This window comes from Mobula birostris, chromosome 3 (genome assembly GCF_030028105.1).
Source record: "Mobula birostris isolate sMobBir1 chromosome 3, sMobBir1.hap1, whole genome shotgun sequence".
Lineage (NCBI taxonomy): Eukaryota > Metazoa > Chordata > Chondrichthyes > Myliobatiformes > Myliobatidae > Mobula > Mobula birostris.
The window spans coordinates 95,619,167-95,641,095 of NC_092372.1; the positions used below are offsets into that span (position 1 = coordinate 95,619,167).

At 41.7% G+C, this 21,929-nt stretch overlaps 1 protein-coding gene across 3 annotated transcripts in view; it reads right to left on the reverse strand.

Moving 5' to 3' along the window:
• LOC140195182 (serine/threonine-protein phosphatase with EF-hands 2-like) overlaps positions 1-21,929 on the reverse strand; it is a 58,727-nt gene that overhangs the window by 23,616 nt on the left and 13,182 nt on the right. The window contains exons 3-7 of one of the 3 annotated variants that reach the window (XM_072253082.1): positions 16,075-16,202; positions 10,523-10,580; positions 7,661-7,794; positions 5,353-5,467; positions 345-391 (exon numbers count right to left, since the gene is read on the reverse strand). In XM_072253082.1, the coding sequence (XP_072109183.1) occupies positions 345-391; positions 5,353-5,467; positions 7,661-7,794; positions 10,523-10,580; positions 16,075-16,202 (482 nt within the window). Of the gene's footprint in view, positions 1-344; positions 392-5,352; positions 5,471-7,660; positions 7,799-10,522; positions 10,581-16,074; positions 16,203-21,929 lie in introns of those variants that run through there. The other 2 variants (XM_072253080.1, XM_072253083.1) reach the window with 2 other exon arrangements.

The following is a 21,929-nucleotide window of genomic DNA, read 5'->3' on the forward strand; positions in this document are numbered from 1 at the left end:
AATACAAAATCCTTTGGAGTACTGAGTAGTAAGTGCACGCCATTTACATTGAGAGAAAAAAAACTTTGAAAAACCCAATGTAATTTAATCCAGATTATAAGCAAATAAAGTTATTTCTAAGGTACAGTGTTGTAGTTGAGAATTGCATCAGGTTTAAATTCTGTTATAGGGTTGTAAATTCTAAGTACACCTAAAATTGAATATTGAAGAAGAAAAAGTTAAAGCACAGATAGAAGCCATTAAAATAAGCTTGGTTTAATAATAGTAACAGATAAGATGGTGCTGTTTTCTAAAACATTAGGCATGCATTTAGTACACTAACAATGAGCTTTCAAAACTCATACCTTGTAGAATATTAAAAATAAATCATCCAATTTGCCATGCAAATCACCTATAAGTGCAATAGAAAAAATATTAGATTTCATGCAATATTTCAACAAAGAAGAATATATCCAAAGATTATATGTAAAAAAGGATTATCTGTGATAACTGGAAATCTAAAACAAGAACAGTCCCTGCTGGTATGGCGCAGAATTCCAGTCAATTTGCCTATAAAGAATACAATATACAGGTTAAGAATCTGTGAGCCTCTTGAAATCTAATAACAAATACTTTAGACTAGTATAAACAACTTTAGAACTGAATGCTGGACAATAGCTATTAGCACAGAAATTATTGTTTTAATTCAAACGATTTCATTGGAGTTGAGCCATTTATCTAACATAGAAATGTGCCACACCGATTATGTGAAACTTATTCTCATGGATGAAAAGGCATTACGTTGAGGAGAGGACAAATTGGAAGGCGGCTAAGCTTGCAATCCATAGGTGAACAGGTTGCCAACACGATCTTTATCTGGATCTCTTAAGAAGTATCTCCACATGAGCTAAGAGAAATAGCTAGGATACATGAGGCCATAACTGAGCATGAGTCAATGCCTTCAGTGGATGAGAAAAGATAACATAGAAACACAGAAAACCGACAGCACACCTACAAAGTTACATAAATATTATTGATAACCTATGGGTGAAATGGATTCTTAAAATATGGAAAACTATTATAAAAGAATATAAACTAGAGAGGGACACTGCAATTCTTAAATGGTGTGCGTATGACTTGGATTTTACGCCGAACAAACCGGATGCTAGATTTAAGGACTGGACAGCTAAAGGAATAACAGCTATTTGGCAATATAATGAAAGAAGGAACACTGTTCAGTTTTGAAATGCTCAATGAGAAACACTTATTAGAAAAACAAGACTCTTATCATTATTTACAGATGCGACAGTATATTAATAGCACGGTTAAAAATGTAACCAAGGCAAGTACATGTTTGATAGAGCTATTTAGAAAAGCATATAATTCAGACAATGGTAGTAGAATAATTTCAAGCGTGTATAAGGGTCTGTCAAATCTTAAAACACATTCGACTTCATACATTAAAACAAAATGGGAGAAGGAAGGAGGGATAATAATATCTGAGAAAGAATGGACAATATTATGGAGATATCAATGGAAGTGTACCAGTTCACAGAAATGGAGGGAGATTGGGTGGAAAACTTGATAAGATATTTTATTACACCCTCTCAGAAATCCCATTATGATAGTAACCCCCCTGTTTGCTGGAGAAATTGTGGAAATCAAAATGCAAACCATTATCATATTTTCTGGGAATGCCCTGATATCAAAGACTATTGGAGTGGGATACACAATGCCCTACAAGACATCTTTAAATGTGAAATACCCTTAGAAAGTAAGACCATATATTTTGGGTATGTACCTCAAGAATGGTTGAAAAGAGATAAATATGTAATGAATATAATGCTGGTGGCTGGTAAAAAGACCCTTACCAGGAAATAGTTATCACAGGAGAGCCCAACTTTAAACGTATGGATGAAAATTACAATGGACATTTACAAAATGGAGAAGATAACAGCATCTGTTAATCATAAGTTGGAACAATTTGATTCACACTGGGAAAAATGGTTTAATTACATAACACCTCATAGGCCTGAATTTATTCTCACAAGTCAATGAATATGTTGTAAAAAAAAAATCACTCTCTACTTTGTACATAGTTTTCTTCTTTTGATTGTTCTTTCTTTCCTCTCCTTTCTATGAGTGTATACCTCAGATAAATATTATGTGGAGATTTGTGACAAATATGACTCTATGATATATATGTACAGTATCTGAAATACATCTTATGGAAAGTTTTGTTTGATGATGAACTTCAATAAAAAATAAATTACAAAAAAAAAAGAAAACCTACAGCAAAATACAGGCCTTTCAGCCCACAAGGCTGAAAAATTACCTCGGGTTACCCAAAGCCCTCTATTTTCCTGAGCTCCATGTACCTGTCCAGGAGTCTCTTAAAAAACCCTATTGTATCCGCCTCCACCACCGTAGCCGGCAGCCCATTCCATGCACTCACCACTCTCTATGTAAAAAAAATCTTACCCCTGACATCTCCTCTGTACCTACTTCCAAGCACCTTAAAACTGTGCCCTCTCATTCTAGCCATTTCAGCTCTGGGATAAAGCCTCTGACTATCCACACAATCAATGCCTCTCATCATCTTATACACCTCTATCAGGTCACCTCTCATCCTCCGACGTTCCAAGGAAAAAAGGCCGCATTCACTCAACCTATTCTCATAAGGCATGCTCCCCAATCCAGGCAACATCCTCGTAAATCTCCTCTGCACCCTGTGATGAAAAACCAAGTTATCAGAGGATTGATGCTAATGAGAGAGAGATAAGTGAGACAATGGAGAAACATTCAAAATGCTAATAAGAGAGAAGAGAGAGATTAACGAGAAAGAAACACATTTCAGAATGTTGACTACTGGTTGCTTTGAATCTGAACTGTTTGAAGTTTGATGGACAGGCGATTTCCCCAGCAGGGGGATAAAAAGAGCAGGTTTGCTAAGGCAAGACACACCACGAGATCACGAGATAACGAGACCCTGGAAGAGCGGTGTGCTCCCCACAAGTTGGTGGGAGTTAGAGGTCTGGTTCGAGGGAACCAACCATAGACTGACAGGGTGAAAAGGGACGATCGGCAGGAACCTGGTGTGTGTGTCCACCCTTGCCTGGGTGCCAGGCTCACCGCAGAAGAATGGTCATATCCGGAACGGAGGGGTCACAGTCGGTGACCACAGAAGATATAAAAGAGTTCGCCCGAAAGCTAACTGCGAAGAACATCAAAGGTCTGTTTGAATCAAAATTTGCATTCTCTCTCTCTCTCCAATGGCACAACAGCGATTACTGCAAACTGTACTAAGCTGAACTGAACTCTGCGTCACTTGAGACTGATCATTTTACCCCTAGACTGCGACAGAGCTTGTTTGATTCCTATTACCCTAGTTCTGTGTACATGTGTGTTTTATCATTGCTAACCTGTTGCATTTATATCCTTACAATTAGAGTACTGCGTTACTTATTTCTTTAATAAAACTTTATTAGTTTCTGTTAAACCAGACTCCAACACGTGGTCCATTTCTGCTGGTTTGGCAATCCAGTTACAGGGTACGTAACAACCCTTTCTATGGTTTCCACATCCTTCCTATAGTGAGGCGGCCAGAACTGAGCACAGTACTCCAAGTGGGGTCTGACCAGGGTCCTATATAGCTGCAACATTACCTCTCGGCTCCTAAACTCAATCCCATGTTTGATGAAGGCCAATGCACCGTATACTTTCTTAACCACAGAGTCAACCTGCGCAGCAGATTCGAGTGTTCTATGGACTCGGATCCCAAGATCCCTCTGATCCTCCACACTGCCAAGAGTCTTACCATTAATACTATATTCTGCCATCATACTTGACCTACCAAAATGAACCACCTCACACTTACTTGGGTTGAACTCCATCTACCACTTCTCAGCCCAGATTTGCATCCTATCAATGTCCCGCTGTAACCTCTGACAGCCCTCCACACTATCCACAACACCCCCAAACACCCCCAACCTTTGTGTCATCAGCAAATTTACTAACCTATCTCTCCACTTCTTCATCTAGGTTATTTATAAAAATCAAGAAGAATAGGGGTCCCAGAACAGATCCTTGAGGTTACCGACCTCCATGCAGAATATGACCCATCTACAACCACTCGTTGCTGTGGGCAAGCCAGTTCTGGATCCACAAAGGAATGTCCCCTTGGATCCCATGCCTCCTTACTTTCTCAATAAGCCTTGCATGGGGTACCTTATCAAATGCCTTGCTGAAATCCATATACACTACATCTACTGCTCTTCCTTCATCAGTGTGTTTAGTCACATCCTCAAAAAATTCAATCAGGCTCGTTAGGCATGACCTGCCTTTATCAAGGCCATGCTAACTAATCCTAGTCATATTATGCCTATCCAAATGTTCATAAATCCTGCCTCTCAGGATCTTCTCCATCCAATGAAGTACCAACCAATGAAGTAAGACTCACTGGTCTATAATTTCCTGGGCTATCTCCACTCCCTTTCTTGAATAATGAAACAACATCCGCAACGCTCCAGTCCTCCAGAACCTCTCCTGTCCCCATTGATGATGCAAAGATCATCACTAGAGGCTCAGCAATCTCCTCTCTTGCCTCCCACAGTAGCCTGGGGTACATCTCATCTGGTCCCAGTGACTTATCCAACTTGAGGCAGGAAACTATTCATGCAGCAAAGTAATCTGAAGATTGACTCAATAACCATCATCAACGTCCAAAGTCTATCAGTAAAACCTCTGTAGAACTTTTCAGAAGAAGCCTAATAGAAAGGAAAGGCAGGTGTGATGTTCAGGGTCTGAGGATCTAGTGATACCCAATTCGCATTTTAGGCACAAAACTAATACAAATACTAAGCTACTGAATTATCACTGGGGCTGTTCATGTGACTTAGGCTCCAGATCTGATTATCAATGATATGGCAGCCCAGGGCCTCAGTGAAGACTGAAGGTGATGACATAATTCAACCCTGGCCCAGGTGCAACCACGGATGGGGAAAGGACAAGGGCAGACATTCAAGCTCCAAACCTGAAGAGGTGTAGTTCTTCTTTAAACCAGTTACAAAAAGAAGGTGGATTGCTGTTGAAGGAGCTAACACACTCAGTGGGATGAATGTCCTCCCAATGTGGTGCACTGTTCTACAATTGGAATCTTTTATAAAATAACATCTGCATTAAACTGAGTCACAAGCTGGAAAAGACATTGGATTGTTCAACAGTTGTTCCACTTGTGTAATCAGCTATGAACTTCAATCACTCCAACCGAATTATTACTCTACAGTGTAGATAAATCTGATTTGACAGATAATTGGCAGAGGATATCAATTCTATCATTTCCGTTAGAGTTGTGTAGTGGACATCACTGCTTACCACAGATAGTAATCTCTTTACTGTAGCAGGTAGAGATCTGGGTGATATTTGGCAAATGCTCCAGATGTTTCCTGGTTTCACTCAGAAGCTGCAACACATAACGAGCATGTAGTCGCTGCTGGGAGAAATGTTGGTGATTTAGAACTTGCAGGAATTAGAAGAATGAACCATTGTAAAAGCTTCATGGACTAAAGGCACAGAAACGTTCTTATGTCCTTCTTATCTAATTAAATATATTCTGTCAGTTCACTTGTATCTTTCTTTATGGCCTTAGAAGAGTTTTCATGACAAAGGGGATTACAGAGAGGCAGATTCTGGGGCCTACGCTATTTACTCTCCTATAAGCTTCCATAGCATGAGAAGTGGGGTAATGCATGGTAGAAACAGATTTACTGCTGGCACGGTAGGGGATGATAGGGTAGTGTGACGTTATTACAGTGCCAATGATACCGATCGGGGTTGGATTCCTGCCGCTGTCTGTACCAGTTTCTACATTCTCCCTGTGACCGTGTCGGTTTCTTCAGGTTCTCCAATCTCCTCCCGTATTCCAAAGACATACAGTTAGCGTTAGTGAGTTGAGGATATGCTAAGTTGGCAGTGGAAGTGTGATGACCCAGTGCAATCCTTGCTGAATTGATTTGATGCAAACAACGTATTTCACTATATATTTTGATGTGCATGTTACAAACTAAGCTAATCTTTTAAATCTTTATCTTTTTCTCTTTTTTCCACTCTTTTGTATTCAAACCCTTTGAATTCTGTACAAATGATAGCAACTGCAGCGAGCTTTTCATTATGGACCACAACATTTTAACGTCATGAATCTATATTGCACATATGTAAATATTCTAAACACAAGAGATTGTACAGGTGCTGGAATTCCACAGATTCACACACAGAATTCTGGAGGAACTCAGCAGGTCAGGCAGCATCAATAGAGAGGAATAAAGTCAATGTTTCAGCCCGAAACCCTTCATGAGGTGAAAGTGAAATTGTTGAGGTGAGGACCAGTTCCGCCAGATGGAGGAGGGTGTTGGTGGAGGGGAAGTGGTTAGGTCTGTTGTCTAGAAAGAACTGGAGAGCTTTAAGGCCTTCTTGATAGAAGTGTATAGGGACTGGGCATCCATGGAGAAAATGAGATGGTCAGGGCCGGGGAAGTTAAAGTGGTTGAAGAGATCAAGATCATTTGAAATGCCACATATGAGGTGGAAAGATCCTAAACCAAAGGGGATAAGATGGAGTGCAGGTATAAAATGGGACTACCCAGGCTGTCAGACTTGTACATCTTGGGTAGAAGGTAGAAATGGGCAGTGTGGAGTAAAGGAATTATGAGGTTGGTGGCAGTGGAAGGGAGATCTCCAGATTTGATGAGGTTTGTGATGGTGCAGGAGACAATGGCTAGATGCTCCTGAATGGGGTCCTTTTCAAAAGGTAAGTAAGGGAAGGTGTCTGAGAGTTGCTGCCTGCCCTCTGTCCAAGGCTTGCATTTTAAAACTGGGACCATTTCAACTTTGGGCAATGGTGTAAAACGGTTGATACTGGACTACTGGACCCTTATGCGAAATGCCTGGGGCTGGAAGTGTTTCGGGTTTTGGATTTTTTCAGATTTTGGAATACTTGTGTCTATACAGAGAGATACTTTGGGGATTGGGCCCAAGCCTAAACACAAAATCCATACACAGCTGGTGTGAAGCTCACAGAGTGAACAGTCACAATCAGAGCACAGTCTGATGTGATGGAGCTGGGATGTCCACAGTCTATCGGACTTGGAAAAACTGTTCCGACCGCGTCTATTACTGGTTTCTGTGCTACGATTGGCTTCATATCCGCTATTTATTTCAAACAGCTGCCTGTTTCACAGTAACTATGGCGAGAGGGGAAGTAGTTTTATTTAACATTTCTAATAATTTTGTGCACGAAACAATTATATTCAATTTTCAGTTTGTCGTGATAGATTTTTGCTTGTTTCATGATCAGCATAACATTAAGAAGAATGTGTTCACTCTGACACTGACGAATCCACTCTTTCAATACACAACTGAGATCTTCATTTTTCATGTTTTTCAGCTGTTTTCTATTTTTCATTAACTTCTGTTCATTACATATGTGAGGTCACTTCTCAAGACTGTCTATGATGGCAGAGACCTGCACGTCTCCTGTGAACCTTCCCAGTGCCTTGTGGAATTTCCCATCTGTGACATCTCATCAGTGCTCGAAAGTATTTTGAAGGTTTTCAGATTTTGGATAAGGGGTTACTGAACCTGCATTAGGATTTTTTGAAAGCTGATTTGATTGTTTGAACACTTACTTGCTTTTCTTTGAAGGCTTCCAGTAAGACAATGACGTGAGCTGGTGTCAGAGGGAAACAGAGCTGGGGTCCAACGTAGGAGTCTGAAACCTCGATGAAATCATAGGCAGACGGATTATCCTTGCATGTCTCATCTGTCTGAGTAATAATGCGGGAAGTAAAACCTTCTGCAGAGAAGATAACATTTGCCTACCATGTTGCAAATACAAATTCCACATTTGAACTTCACACATCAATAGAACATAGCACCCAGAACAGGCCTTTCGGCCCACAATCCTGCGTTAGACCAATCCAATTAGTAATCACATGGCTACACAATACTGTCCACACAATACCCATATCAGTCCATTTCCCTCACACTCATGTGCAAGTGTCAAATGTTTCTGCCTCTAGTCCGCCCCAGGCAGTACATTCCAGGCACCCACTACTCTCTGTGTGAATAAGCTTGCCCCCCGACATCACCTTTGAAATTACTCCATCTCACCTTAAGTGCTATTAGACATTTTAACCCTTGGAAAAAAGATATTGACTGTCTACTCTATCTATGTCTCTCATAACCTTGTGAACTTATATCAGATCTTCCCTCACCCTTCACCACTCCAGAGAAAACAACCCAAGTTTATCTAACCTCTCGTTATGGCACATGCCCTCTAATCCCAGCAGCGCCCTGGTAAACCTCCTCAGCACCCTCTCCAAAGCCTTGATATCCTTCCTATAGTGAGGCGACCAGAACTGTATGCAATACTCCAGAAGCAGCCTAACCAGAGTTCTGTGAAGTTGCAACATAGCCTCTTGACTTTTGAACTCAGTGCCTCAACTAACAGAGGCAAACATGCCATATGCCTTCTTAACCACACTATCAGTCTATGTAGCCACTTTCAAGTAGCAATGAACGTGGGTCCCAAGATCCCCCTGCTCATCAACACTGTTAAGGATCTCGCACTGAACAGTGTACTGATTCTTTGCATTTGACCTACCAAGGTGCAACAATTCACATTTGGCCAGGTTATCTCCATCTGCCATTTTTCCACCCATATCAGCAACTGATCTATATTGTACTGTAATCTTTGCGAGTCTTCTACACTATCTGCAGCACCATCAATCTTTGTATCATCTGTAACCTTGCTAACCCACCCATCCACATTTTCATCCAGGTCATTATATACATCACAAACAGCAGAGGTTGGGCTGGCTGGTGGCACAATGAGATCAGCGCCAGACTCTGGAATGGCGGTTCCCGGGTTCGAACCCAGTCAGGTCCGCTCCTGAATACGCTTTCCATCCGTGCCGGGTTGAGTGTCGAGATCGCAACTAGACCTTGTAAAGTAAAGGGAAAAATACTGCAAAATGTCTGTGTGAGGAGTGGCACGCCACACTGTCGCCCGCTCGCTCCGCGCCTTATAAAGGCATGAAAAAGACATCATCCTGCCAACATCGTACACACACAGATGCAAACACACGCACGCATGTGCCAAAAAAATTTTCAAAAACAAACAGCGGAGGTTCAAGTACAGATCGCTGTGGAACTCCACTAATTTTAAGTTTCTTCAACCACTACCTTCTGTCTTCCATGGACAAGCCATTTCTGAATCCAAACAGCCAATTCACCATGGACCTAAAGTTCTAAGTAAAACTTATTATCAGAGTACACCAATGTCACCACATGCATCCCTGACATTCTTTTTCTGCAGGCATACTTAGCAAGTCTATAGAACAGTAACCATAAACATCAGGAACTATAAATTGTCAACAAACTGCACAAATGCAGATATAAATAAATAGCAATACATAACAAGCATGAAATAACAATATAACAGAGTCCTTAAATGAGTGTAGTTATCCCCTTTTGCTCAAGCGCCCTGCTGGTTGAGGGGAAGTAATTATTCCCAAACTTGGAGGAGCGATTGAAGACTGCTTGAAGCATCTTAATCTTCCATATGAGCCCCTCATGAGGGACCTTGTCAAACACGTTACTAAATTCCATGTAGACAACACCTACAGCTCTACATCAGTCATCCTCATCACCTTGTCAAAACTCAATAAAGGTCTCAATTTGCTCCATGGCTCTGATTTCAATTAGATATAAATACTTAACCTTACAATTTGCTTTTGAAGTTAGTGACTTCCCAATAAATCTTACTAACATCTGATTCAGAGGTTCTTTTTAATACTCAGAAGGCACACATCATTTATTTTATAAGTCTAATCTAATAGGCATCCGTTAGTCTCGTGAGACCATGGATTTGCGCCTTGGAAGGTTTCCAGAACACAGGCCTGGGCAAGGTTGTATGGAAGACCGGCAGTTGCCCATGCTGCAAGTCTCCCCTCTCCACACCACCGATGTTGTCCAAGGGAAGGGCACTAGGACCCATACAGCTTGGCACCGGTGTCATCGCAGAGCAATGTGTGGTTAAGTGCCTTGCTCAAGGACACAACACACTGCCTCAGCTGAGGCTCGAACTAGCAACCTTCAGGTCACTAGACCGATGCCTTAACCACTTGGCCATGCACCAACACACATTTTATAAGTAAGTACATTATATGATACCACTTTTGCAAGTTAGTACTAAATTACTTGAGGGATGCTCCTGTGTCTTAATTCACTAATAAAAGCTATTTTTGCTAATATGATTGTTGCTTTATCAAAATTCTTTGAAAAATCGAGCCATAGTTATCTTACTTCTTGCGCTTTGCTTAAATTGCTGCATTTACTCTATACTCTATGGATAGTCACAGACTGAATTGGGGTAATTCAGTCAGGAGTACATCACTCAGGCTTCAATGCTCTTCCTGTCAGTGCCTTTGCAGCAAGATGTTTAAAGGGAAGTTCATCTAACCAACAGTAGTTTCAAATAAACTTACGCTCATTACCACAAAGTGGAGTAAAGTGATCCAACAAACAGCTAAAGAAGTTATGGAGCTGCAAAACAGAACAAAAAACATCACTGCTGTTTGAAATGGGGCTTTGAATGAGAAGAACAGATACAGTTGTAAAATAAGATTCTACTGAACGTGGCCGGATAAACTGACGTTCATACCATTCAAAAGAAGCCAGTATTATCAAATCAATTCAATAACTGACCACCAAACCATGGGGAAGAATGTATTTGCATCTGAACTTACTCTCAATTCCTGCTATTTCCAATTCCACTTCCCAGAAAGGAGTGGTGGATAGTAAATAGGATTTGGATTTCTGGCAAGTTTACTATCACTTTGTCGCAATGGGAATTAAATTAACTGCAAGCCACATAAAAAGGTCTTTACTAAAATTAGTTAATTCATCATGCACCAGACATCAAATTTCCACTATTTGCATTAGCTTCTCATTAAGCTTTTCAGCCAGATAATTAAGGGACAAGACTAGATCAGTGGTCTTCAATGCAAATTATTGACCTTAAGTTCAGAGAGTATGTCTTACATTGCTGATATATATTTATTATTTCAGTAATATTTGAGTTATATTGTAAATATATTGTTTGAATAAGCAATCTTTGTTGTTTACATAATACATTGCAGGTTATATGTAAAAGTATGTAAATGACATACATCATTACGCTGCTACATTATAAGTGTGTATCTCACTTAAAGTAAAAACAAAGTTAAACATTTTATTCCCTACTCCATATTTTTAATTTACTTATTTTTATGCTTTGGAGTTTACAAAACATAAAAGTGACGATGAGGAGGTTTTAAAATAGACCTGAGCCAACTACCTACCTGTTGAATCACAACAAGACATTTGAGTTAAAAAACAGCACAGCACGTGCTTCTTTGGAAGAGCAAATGATGTTTGAGTTTTAAAAGATGTAGAAAATGACAAATTCACAGGTTCATAAACAGTGAGTACTAGATGATAATAATCACAAATTAAAAAAAGAGCAGAAATGGCTTGCAACATTGGAAAGATAGATGTGTTCAATTGAACAAAAGATAATTGGCTGCTGCATACAGAACGAATTGAGCAGTATTTTAAAGCAAATGGAATAGCAAATGAGAAGCGGATGCCAGTTCTGCTGAGTGCATTGGATTTAAAGGCATACAGTTTGCTCAGAAGTTTGACTGCCCAACCAAACCAGCCAAAATTAGCTTTGCTAATATCATGAAACAGCTCTTTTAAATATAACTTGTGCTTCAGTTAGGAGCCATAGTGCTGGAATATTTAGAACTGATATCATTGTTGATTGCAGAACACTTTAGGTTTCATAACCAGAATCAAAAGGAAAGGGGAATCTATTTCAGTATATGTAACTGAATTGAAGAAGTTGTCTGAGAATTGTCAGTTTAGTGACAGGCTTAATGATGCCCAGAGAGTTTGTTTAGTTTGTTGAATCTTCCAAGAAAGCATTCAAAAATAGCCCCTAACTGAAGCATAAGTTATATTTAAAAGAGCCGTTGAACACGGAAGGTGGAGCTCAGGATGATAGTGCCTATCAGCAACTCCTTTGTTTGCATCTTCAGAAACAGCTCTATCTCTATCTTTGATATCTCTTGTTTTCCTTTTCAGGGTTATTTTGAAGACCCTGAACTGGAGTTACACACTAACTTTGGTTCTTTGTGGGAATGGGACCCAGTCTCAGAGCCTCACAATTGGCTCCTTTTTGATATGCCAAGGATGTGGTCTTGAAGACCAGGGTACCTTCAGGGTGCTGGATTTTCGTGGCTCTGGAGGCAGGCGGATTCAAGGACAGTAGCACCACCACCTGATGCATCGTGGGAGTACACGGAAGATCGAAAGCAGCAAGCTGGCTGCTGGATGTGTGCCCAGAGACCCCAGTTCTTTGGGCACAGAGCTCGGAAAAAGCGACGCAACGGACTTTTAACACCATAAATCAGTGATTTTTTTGTTATGTCTCCCCTCTCACTGTGAAACGGGGACACCTCTTTTTCCCTTATTAGGGAGAGAGAGAGCCTGTGGTATGTCAAATTACCGGGTGAATGAGTAGTCTTTGGGGTACTGCAAGTCTGTGTCTTTATTGATGCTTTGCTGCACAATTGTGTGCTCAGTGGGGGTGTCGATGCTTTTTTTGGTGGTGGTGGGGAGATTGTTGCTTTGCTGCTGGTTCCGCAGGAGGGGGGAGTTGGGGGGCCTTGGGGTTCTAACATTTAACTGTCATTCATTCTTTGGGGCACTCCTCTGTTTTCGTGGATGTTTGCGAAGAAAAAGAATTTTAGGACGTATATTGTATACATTTCTCTGACATTAAACGTACCTATTGAAACCTATTGAAATACAGTAGCTTTATCATTGGAAGCAGCAGACAGAGGCGCAATTGAGTTGCAGTACAGTGTGTTAACATTGTGGCAGGGCCTCACATATACCAGACCAATGCAGATTTAAAGCCAAAACTTGAAAAAAATGCAAAAAATTAGGATACATACAAAGAGCATGTCAGACAGACAAAAACAAATGGATTGCACAAGAAAGAGAAAAAGATAAAAAATCAAGTTGCTGTTTCAAATAGAGCACTAACCTGCATGATATTAATGAATAATAATAATGAGAGTGACACATGACTGTATAGCCTTGAGATTTACAATGTGAAAACCAACAATAGACAAGCAATATGGCTTACACTAGAAGTGAATGGCAATTAATTTGAATGGAATTGGACACAGGATTAGTTGTTTCAGTCACTCCACAACCAAAATGCTTGTATATGGAAAAAGACACGAGTGCTAGGATCGTGGGGCTGTGATTGGTGGAGACAACTACAACTTGATTGAAGTTCTGTCCACCATTTGCATGCCACATTCCTTTTAACAGAGTCAATTGAAAACAAATTAAGAAAGGTACTGGATGCCACAGCCATGTGCAAGGATGACGCTGGAAAACTTAAGCATATCAAGAGTCAAATCATTGTTAATTAAAATGCCAAACCACGTTTTGCAAAGCCTGTCCGGTTCCTTATACCATCCATGATAAAGTAGCCAGTGAGCTAGATCGCATGGAGGCTGAAGGAATTCTTTCCAAGGCTGGGTCGAGCCCATGAGCAACCTGTGGTCCCAGTAGCCAAGAAGAATGGGTCTGTCAGGATCTGTGATGCTTTTAAGGTCATCATTAACCCAGTACTGAAAGTGGATCAATATCCTCTACCCAGAATAGAGAATATCTTTGCAAACCTCTCTGGCATAAAACACTTCAGCACAGTGGACTTAGCTGAGGCCTACTTTTAGATGGAAATGGAAAAAGAGTCTAAAGTGTTTCTCACCATAAACACTCACAAGGGTTTTTATCACTATAATAGGCTTATTTTTGGAATAGCATCAATACTTGCACTCTGGCAGAAAGCTGTGGACCAGGTGTTGCAAGGCTATCCAGGCACGGTGTTATCTGGATGATATTGTTACCAGTGTAACACCCTGGGAAAGGTTTCACTGCTAACGTAATGTTCTTTCTGTAGAAGCAGTGTTTGGGTTATCGTTAGAGGTAATGGGTGCTTTGAAACGTGAGCTATGTTCAGCGGGAGATGAAGAGAGAAAACGCTGGAGAGAACTGGTCATAGGATTTTACTCAGTGATCCGATACAGCAAGGTGACGAGATCAATTGAGGATCAATGAATATGAATTTTGGGAAGAGTTGAGCTCCAACTTCTGCACATTTGACTATTTAATTATAATGGGCCTTCTTGTTTTTTCCTTTCTTTTCATTTCTAACCCCTTAGTTAAGTTAAGATTTGTAAATATAATTCCTTTAATCGTATGCAGTGTGCTGTCTGTTATTTCTTGGCACTGAGTTGTAACGGTAGCAAATTACACAGCATCCACACAAACTAGGATTTGGGGTGGGAGAGCCGTCTCATCTCATGGGTTTGACAGGACTGGATTGTGTGTTCCCTAGAATTACGCAGCCAAAGAAACCTGTGGGGTTTCAATAAGGATGACAAGGAACATATTCAAAATCTCAAGGCATTTTTAAAAAGTTTAGAAGAATATGGGCTTGGGGCTTGATGCAACAAGTGTGAATTCTTTAAATCAAGCATCACTCACTGTGGTCACACCATTGACACACAAGATTAACACAAGTGTGCTGAGAAAATTCAAATAGTGGTGGATGCTCCAAGGCCAAAAGATGTGTCACAGTTCTGGTCCTTTCTAGGATTTGTCAACTACTATAACAGGTTCCTCCCAAGCCTGGCTACTGTGCTTCACCCCATTAAACTTGTTACTACAGATTGGGAAGCAATGGCAATGGACAAAGCAGTCTGAGGTGGCTTTCCAAAAGGTAAAGGAAATGGTGGTCAGTTAAACTGTAGTCACACATTATGACTCACATCATCCAGTGAAGTTTGCCATGTCCTGTTCGGTTTGCCAACATGTCCAGAAGGAAGGTGTCAGGAGCTGTCAGAACTACCTCCTGCAGTCCCAGGGTCAACTCCTACAACCTCCATGCAAAAGGCCGCAGAACCTGGGGTTGTTTTACCACCACAAGTCTCATCTACCAAGCAGGCGGACCTCCCTGGTCAAAAAAAAGTTATCCCACAAGAGCAAGAAATCCTCCACACCAATTACATCTTTAGGCCTGAATGGGACAATTTAAAATTTGCTGTGGATCTCCAGATAGCAGTTGTATTATATAGTATACTGAATAAGTTCAGATGCATTCTCTATTGAGTTGGAGTTTATAGCTAAGCAGAGAAATGTGTTGTGTATTTAACATTTCAGTAATATTTGAGTAATATTATAAATATATTGTTGGATTAAGCATTCTTTGTTGCTACATAGTGCATTGCTGGTTATATGTAAAAGCACATAAATGGCAAATGTCATTACTTGGCCACGTCATACGTGCGCATCTCGGTTAAAGTAAAAACCAAGTTAGACATGTTATTCCAGGCTGTATGTTTTCCTTTTAATTAGCTTAATGTTTTGGAATTATAAAACTTAACAACGGCTGATTCCGATAAGCTCCCGAATGACCCTGATGTGTCTTTGCGCACTGGTGATCAGTGGTCTGGGTTCAATGCCCACCACTGTCTGTAAGGAGTTTGTACGTTCTCTCCGTGCACAAGCTTCCTCCCACACTCCAAGGATGTACGGGTCACTGTTAAACTGTGGTACTGGAAGCAAGGCAGCTCTCGCGGGCTGCCCCCAGCACATCCGCAGCCTGTGTTGCTCGTTGACTATATTTCACTATATGTTTCAATGTACCTGTGCCAAATAAAGATAATCTTGCTCTTTAGTTGCTCCCTGCACTGCTAGCACGCCACCCATCGTTGTGTACCCCAGGAATCCCTTGTGCTGCCAGTTTTCCATCATTGGAAAGGAGATGTATACACTGATACAATGCAAACGTACACTGCCTGCTTCCTACAAGTACAGACTGGCAGCTGTGAGAGTTGTGTAAGGGTTCCCAATAAGCCTGGAATAACCCCAGAAGAAGGAGTAGTCCAAGTGCTCATCTTCTCATCTTTACCTTGATCTGGTCCTGCTCCCCTGCATACTCAATGGATTGAAAAATGGTCCAGGTGCACTGCCTGCGAACCTCCAGCCGGGCTACGTACTGGCGATACCACCTCTGAATGAGAATGGCTGCCTTGATGGCTGTGAAGAGCAACAAACACAAATACAGTGAAAGCAGTGCAAAGAAAAAATTACACAGCGGCTGGCTGAATTCTCCTTGTTCTGAGGATGGGAAGCAGTGAAAGGGAATTTGTCCAAATGTTTATATTCCCTCTCTGGGCGAGGACTCATTTACCTTGTGGGTATGAGACAGGATCATTGCAAAAGGAGGGGAGGACCAGCAACAAGATCGTTGCAAAAGGGGGGGATGGACAAGTCTCCTTTTCTGTCAGCCGTGGTTCACTCACGTGTATAAGAATTCGTGCAGTTCCCAGTTCTGAAGCACGAGTGCCAACAACACTGCTAATTTTCCAGGGTAAAGACACCTCTACCATGGATTTGCACATCTGTAGACAGGGATGTTGTTTACAGAACTGTGTAACGGCAGGGACGCAAAATGACAAAGAAATAAAAGACTCAAAGGGCATTGTGTTAATTATGTTTTTAATTGAGGTGTCAGTGATTAGAAAGGATATTGAGGGAATGGTGTAGGTGTGGAGCAGGCCAAGCCCCAGCCCCTGTAGGTTGGCACCTGGCGCTGAGGGAACGATGCACACTGGCTGAGAGACTGGTTGCCCCCTCGGCAATTTCACACCACCGTTCCCTTAAGTCAGCATTTCAACATTCCTACAAAGAATATATAAACAAGACCTGGGCTAGCTAGCCATTCTGATGTAGGGCCATCAAAACAAAAGATTCTCTGCTTCTTTCTAGGATATTTATTTCAGATTTCCAGCATCATCAGGACTTTGCTTTCCTTTGACCAGGACTTGTGACCCAGTGAATATTACGAGTAGTAGTTTTTACGCAGACAGCATAGTGTCCATCAGAAATAATCTCTTCAGGTAAGCTGTGACACACACAGATGGACTTCCATTTATCTATCATATGCTCAGCAGATTTACTTGTGTTTCACTTCGATTTTCTGTTCAGTATCAGGAAATAGTAATTTCCTTTTTTATAGATGTCAGTTCCCCACCCAATGGCCTGGTGGCCTTGGCCATGACTGCGAAGCAGTTTTTTCTAGCTTGTTTTTACAACTTCGGCATATATTGCATTTGCTTTCTAATGATTCAAGGTCACTGTATAAACTTGGCCAGTAAATAAAATTTCCAGCAATGACCAGGTCGTATGACAACTTACTCCAAAAACGGGTTGGGCTTCACTTCCTTGTGTGTGCATTGGTCTAATCCCTATGTTCTCAGTTTGAAGTGTGGACAAATTATTTTCCCTCAGGGTGGTGGGTATTATCATTCCATGACAACAGTTGCATCCTGCTCATGTGACTCTGAAGTGTTTCAGTTTTCTGTCTGTACACTGAAATGTCTGCTCGTAGCATTGGGTGCTTGTAATTTGCAATGTAGTTTCAGGGAAACCCATTGACAGTATTTGATCTGCTGGTATCTGCTTGGAGCTGCAGCTTGTTCTTGGTTTGTCCCTGGGTTCTGGCAGGTCTGAGGGGAGATTGCAGCTGATGAGACTGAGAGGGTAGGTCTGTGAAGTGATATTCTCCTTCCGGCACTCACACAAGGTTTCTGTGTTCACCTCGACGTACGGACCTGGTGTTCCCAATGTCATCCTCAGTGCTCCGTCTCCACTTTGAGCAGCTAGAGTCCAAGGTTTCCCACGACTCCAAGGAGATGTTGCATTCTTTCAACAATGAGGATGAATGCTTCTGAGAGTTGTTTTGTCAACAAGTATGTTTCTTCTGAAAGGTCTAACAATGACTACAGTGGATTGGTATGCAGTAAGGAAGTATTCTTACTGCATATCAATCAGTAAAAACACATTCTACTGACATTCCTGCCGACCTTAATGGTCCATTTCGGGTTCCAATCCAAGGAGAGGTGATTTCAATCACATATATTACTACACTATCTATTCAACAATATTCCCACAATTACACGTCTTTAGGGTAGTGAGAAAGAGCAACCCAAGGGAAACATGAGTGCATTAACATTTTATAAGGGTCAGGGTGGGGTAAAAAGAACACAGGGTAGGGCTAAGGAAGAATTTCACTCTGTGAAGTTTCACAGACCTCTGTTGGTAGAAACTTGAGCCACAATCCGTTTCAGATAGATGATGAAAAAAAATTGGTGCTACCACTCCAACAACCAAGAATTAATTAATTTGGTCTTGGTCCTGAAAAAGGATCTCGGCCCGAAACGTCGACGGTTTATTCATTTCCATCAATGCTGCCTGACCTGCTGAGTTCCTCCAGCATCTTGTGCGTGTTGCTTTGATATACAATTGATAGTTCCAATATGACCTTGAAGTACTTTAACAGGTTGATTTAAAAGTACTTTAAGTACAGAATCTACTTATTTTTTATAACCATTCTGCAATCCAAATATCTTTATACAATGAGGTAGAGATCATAACATGAATCTTCATTAGATCTGGCCGAGTCTATGTAACTACAGCACCACTTCAGTTGCTACTGATGTAGTATCCTTGCTGAATTAATACTGTGATCACTGTTAAGGATAAAGATATAAAACTAATATAAACCTGGTTTATATCGAGTAGACTAAAAGAATCAATGCCATTATTAGAAATTATTTCTTACCCGTCCCAGCCGTACATTGATGATATTCTAAGACACAGAAAAGAAGCTGGCATGATTTCAGAATTTTGAAACATTAATAACAAGGTACGTAAGACAACATATCTGCTTAATACTAGTACAATTATTGGATAATGTTTGGTTCCAGAAGCTTTCTTGATCAGGCCAATGCAGAAAAAGCAATGTCATATTTGACAAACCCAACTTCCAAATCCACCCAGACAGAGTATCTATTCCTTGTTAAATAGGTATTTTATCCTCATATATGCACACTCTCCAATTATTAGTGCTATAGTAGAGTGTTGGCGAGCCTCAAAATGTGTATATAGTATACTTCTGTCAGGAGCAGGGACATTATGTTGCAGCTAAATCCTGTTGTGAGGCTGCACTTGAGGTATTGTATACAGTTTTGTTCACTCTGTTATAGAAAAGACTTTGTCAAGCTGGAGAGGGTGCAGAGGAGATTTACAACTATGCTGCCTTGACTGGAAGCCCTGCATTATAGGGAGAGTTGGCCATACTGGATCTTTATTCGCTGGAGTGCAGGAAAACGAGGGATGACCTCATAGAAGTTTATAAAATCATGTGGGGTAAGGATAAATTGGATGATCACAGTTTTTTTCCCAGCAGTCCAAAACTAGAGGGCACAGATATAACATAAGAGCAGAGAGATTTAAAGGAGATCTGAGAGGTAACTTCTTTACACAGAGAATAGAGAGTACTTAGAATAACTCAAACAACAGGAATTCTGCAGATGCTGGAAATTCAAGCAACACACATCAAAGTTGCTGGTGAACACAGCAGGCCAGGCAGCATCTCTAGGAAGAGGTACAGCCGACGTTTCAGGCCGAGACCCTTCGTCAGGACTAACTGAAGGAAGAGTGAGTAAGAGATTTGAAAGTTGGAGGGGGAGGGGGAGATCCAAAATGATAGGAGAAGACAGGAGGGGGAGGGATGGAGTCAAGAGCTGGACAGGTGATTGGCAAAAGGGACACGAGAGGATAATGGTCCTACTGACTCTCACAGCTATCTGGACTATTCCTCTTCTCACCGTCTCTTGCAAAAATGCCATCCCCTTCTCGCAATTCCTCTGTCTCCGCCGCATCTGCTCTCAGGATGAGGCTTTTCATTCTAGGACGAGGGAGATGTCCCCCTTTTTTAAAGAAAGGGGCTTCCCTTCCTCCACTATCAACTCTGCTCTTAAACGCGTCTCCCCCATTTCACATACATCTGCTCTCACTCCATCCTCCCACCACCCCACTAGGAATAGGGTTCCCCTGGTCCTCACCTACCACCCCACCAGCCTCCCGGTCCAACATATTATTCTCCGTAACTTCCGCCACCTCCAATGGGATTCCACCACTAAGCACATCTTTCCCTCCCCCCCCTCTCTGCGTTCCATAGGGATCGCTCCCTACGCGACTCCCTTGTCCATTCGTCCCCCCCCATCCCTCCCCACTGATCTCCCTCCTGGCACTTATCTGTGTAAGCGGAACAAGTGCTACACGTGCCCTTACACTTCCTCCCTTACCACCATTCAGGGCCCCAAATAGTCTTTCCAGGTGAGGTGACACTTCACCTGTGAGTCGGCTAGGGTGATATACTGCGTCCGGTGCTCCCGATGTGGCCTCTTATATATTGGCGAGACCCGACGCAGACTGGGAGACCGCTTTACTGAACACCTACGCTCTGTCCACCAGAGAAAGAAGGATCTCCCAGTGGCCACACATTTTAATTCCACATCCCATTCCCATTCTGACATGTCTATCCACGGCCTCCTCTACTGTAAAGATGAAGTCACACTCAGGTTGGAGGAACAACACCTTATATTCCGTCTGGGTAGCCTCCAACCTGATGGCATGAACATCGACTTCTCTAACTTCCGCTAATGCCCCACCTCCCCCTCGTACCCCATCTGTTATTTATTTTTATACACACATTCTTTCTCTCACTCTCCTTTTTCTCCCTCTGTCCCTCTGAATATACCCCTTGCCCATCCTCTGGGTTCCCCCCCCCGCTTGTCTTTCTTCCCAGACCTCCTGTCCCATGATCCTCTCGTATCCCCTTTTGCCTATCACCTGTCCAGCTCTTGGCTCCATCCCTCCCCCTCCTGTCTTCTCCTATCATTTTGGATCTCCCCCTCCCCCTCCCACTTTCAAATCCCTTACTCACTCTTCCTTCAGTTAGTCCTGAGGAAGGGTCTCGGCCTGAAACATCAACTCCACCTATTCCTACAGATGCTGCCTGGCCTGCTGCGTTCACCAGCAACTTTGATGTGTGTTGCTTAGAATAACCGCTGGATTAAGTGGTCAATGTGGGTAGAATGTTAACATTTGGATAGGTATGTGGAAGGAAAGGGCTTGGAATGTTTTGGGCCCAACACAGGCAACTGGGATTAGCAGAGAGGGTGCTGTGTTCATCATGAACCAATCCATGATGACAAGACTCCATAACAATTTCCTCTTAGGGCTTGTCTCTGTAGATTGGAACCATATCTAGTTTTACTATACCAGTTGGGCCTAAATTGGGCTATTATAATTCACAGTGGGACTATTGTAAACCAAGCTAGAACATGTTTCTGCTTTAAATTCTGTTTGGAATGAACAGAACCATAGATGATACAATAGTTCCATTTCATTTGGTCCACAGTCAAAGACACATGGGTGTTTGACACTGATAATCTCTTTTGAGCAATCTAACACTCCGGGATATGCACAGAAATTGCTTAGATCAATGAAAGTTCTGCCCATTATTATTTATTGAGCTACAGCATGTAATAGGCCTCTCCAACCCTTCAAGCCACACAGCCCAGTAAACCTCTATTTAACCCTAACTTAACCACAGGACAATTTACTGTGGGAGGAAACCGGAGCACCCGGAGGAAACCCACATGGCCACGGGGAGAACGTACAAACTCCTTACAGACAGTGGCGGAAAAGGGGAAATGTTAAAAATTTTGCTCATCTAAAAGAATTTAAAACAGGCAGAGCAGGACCAGTGGAGAGTGTCACAGTACGACACGTATGTTCTGTGAAAATATAGAGATTATGGTTCCATTCAAATTTTATATTTGCTGTAGACTATATAAGAAGAGATGGGTCCTACTTGTGCTCTCTGGGAAGAGGATAATCCACAAAACTGAT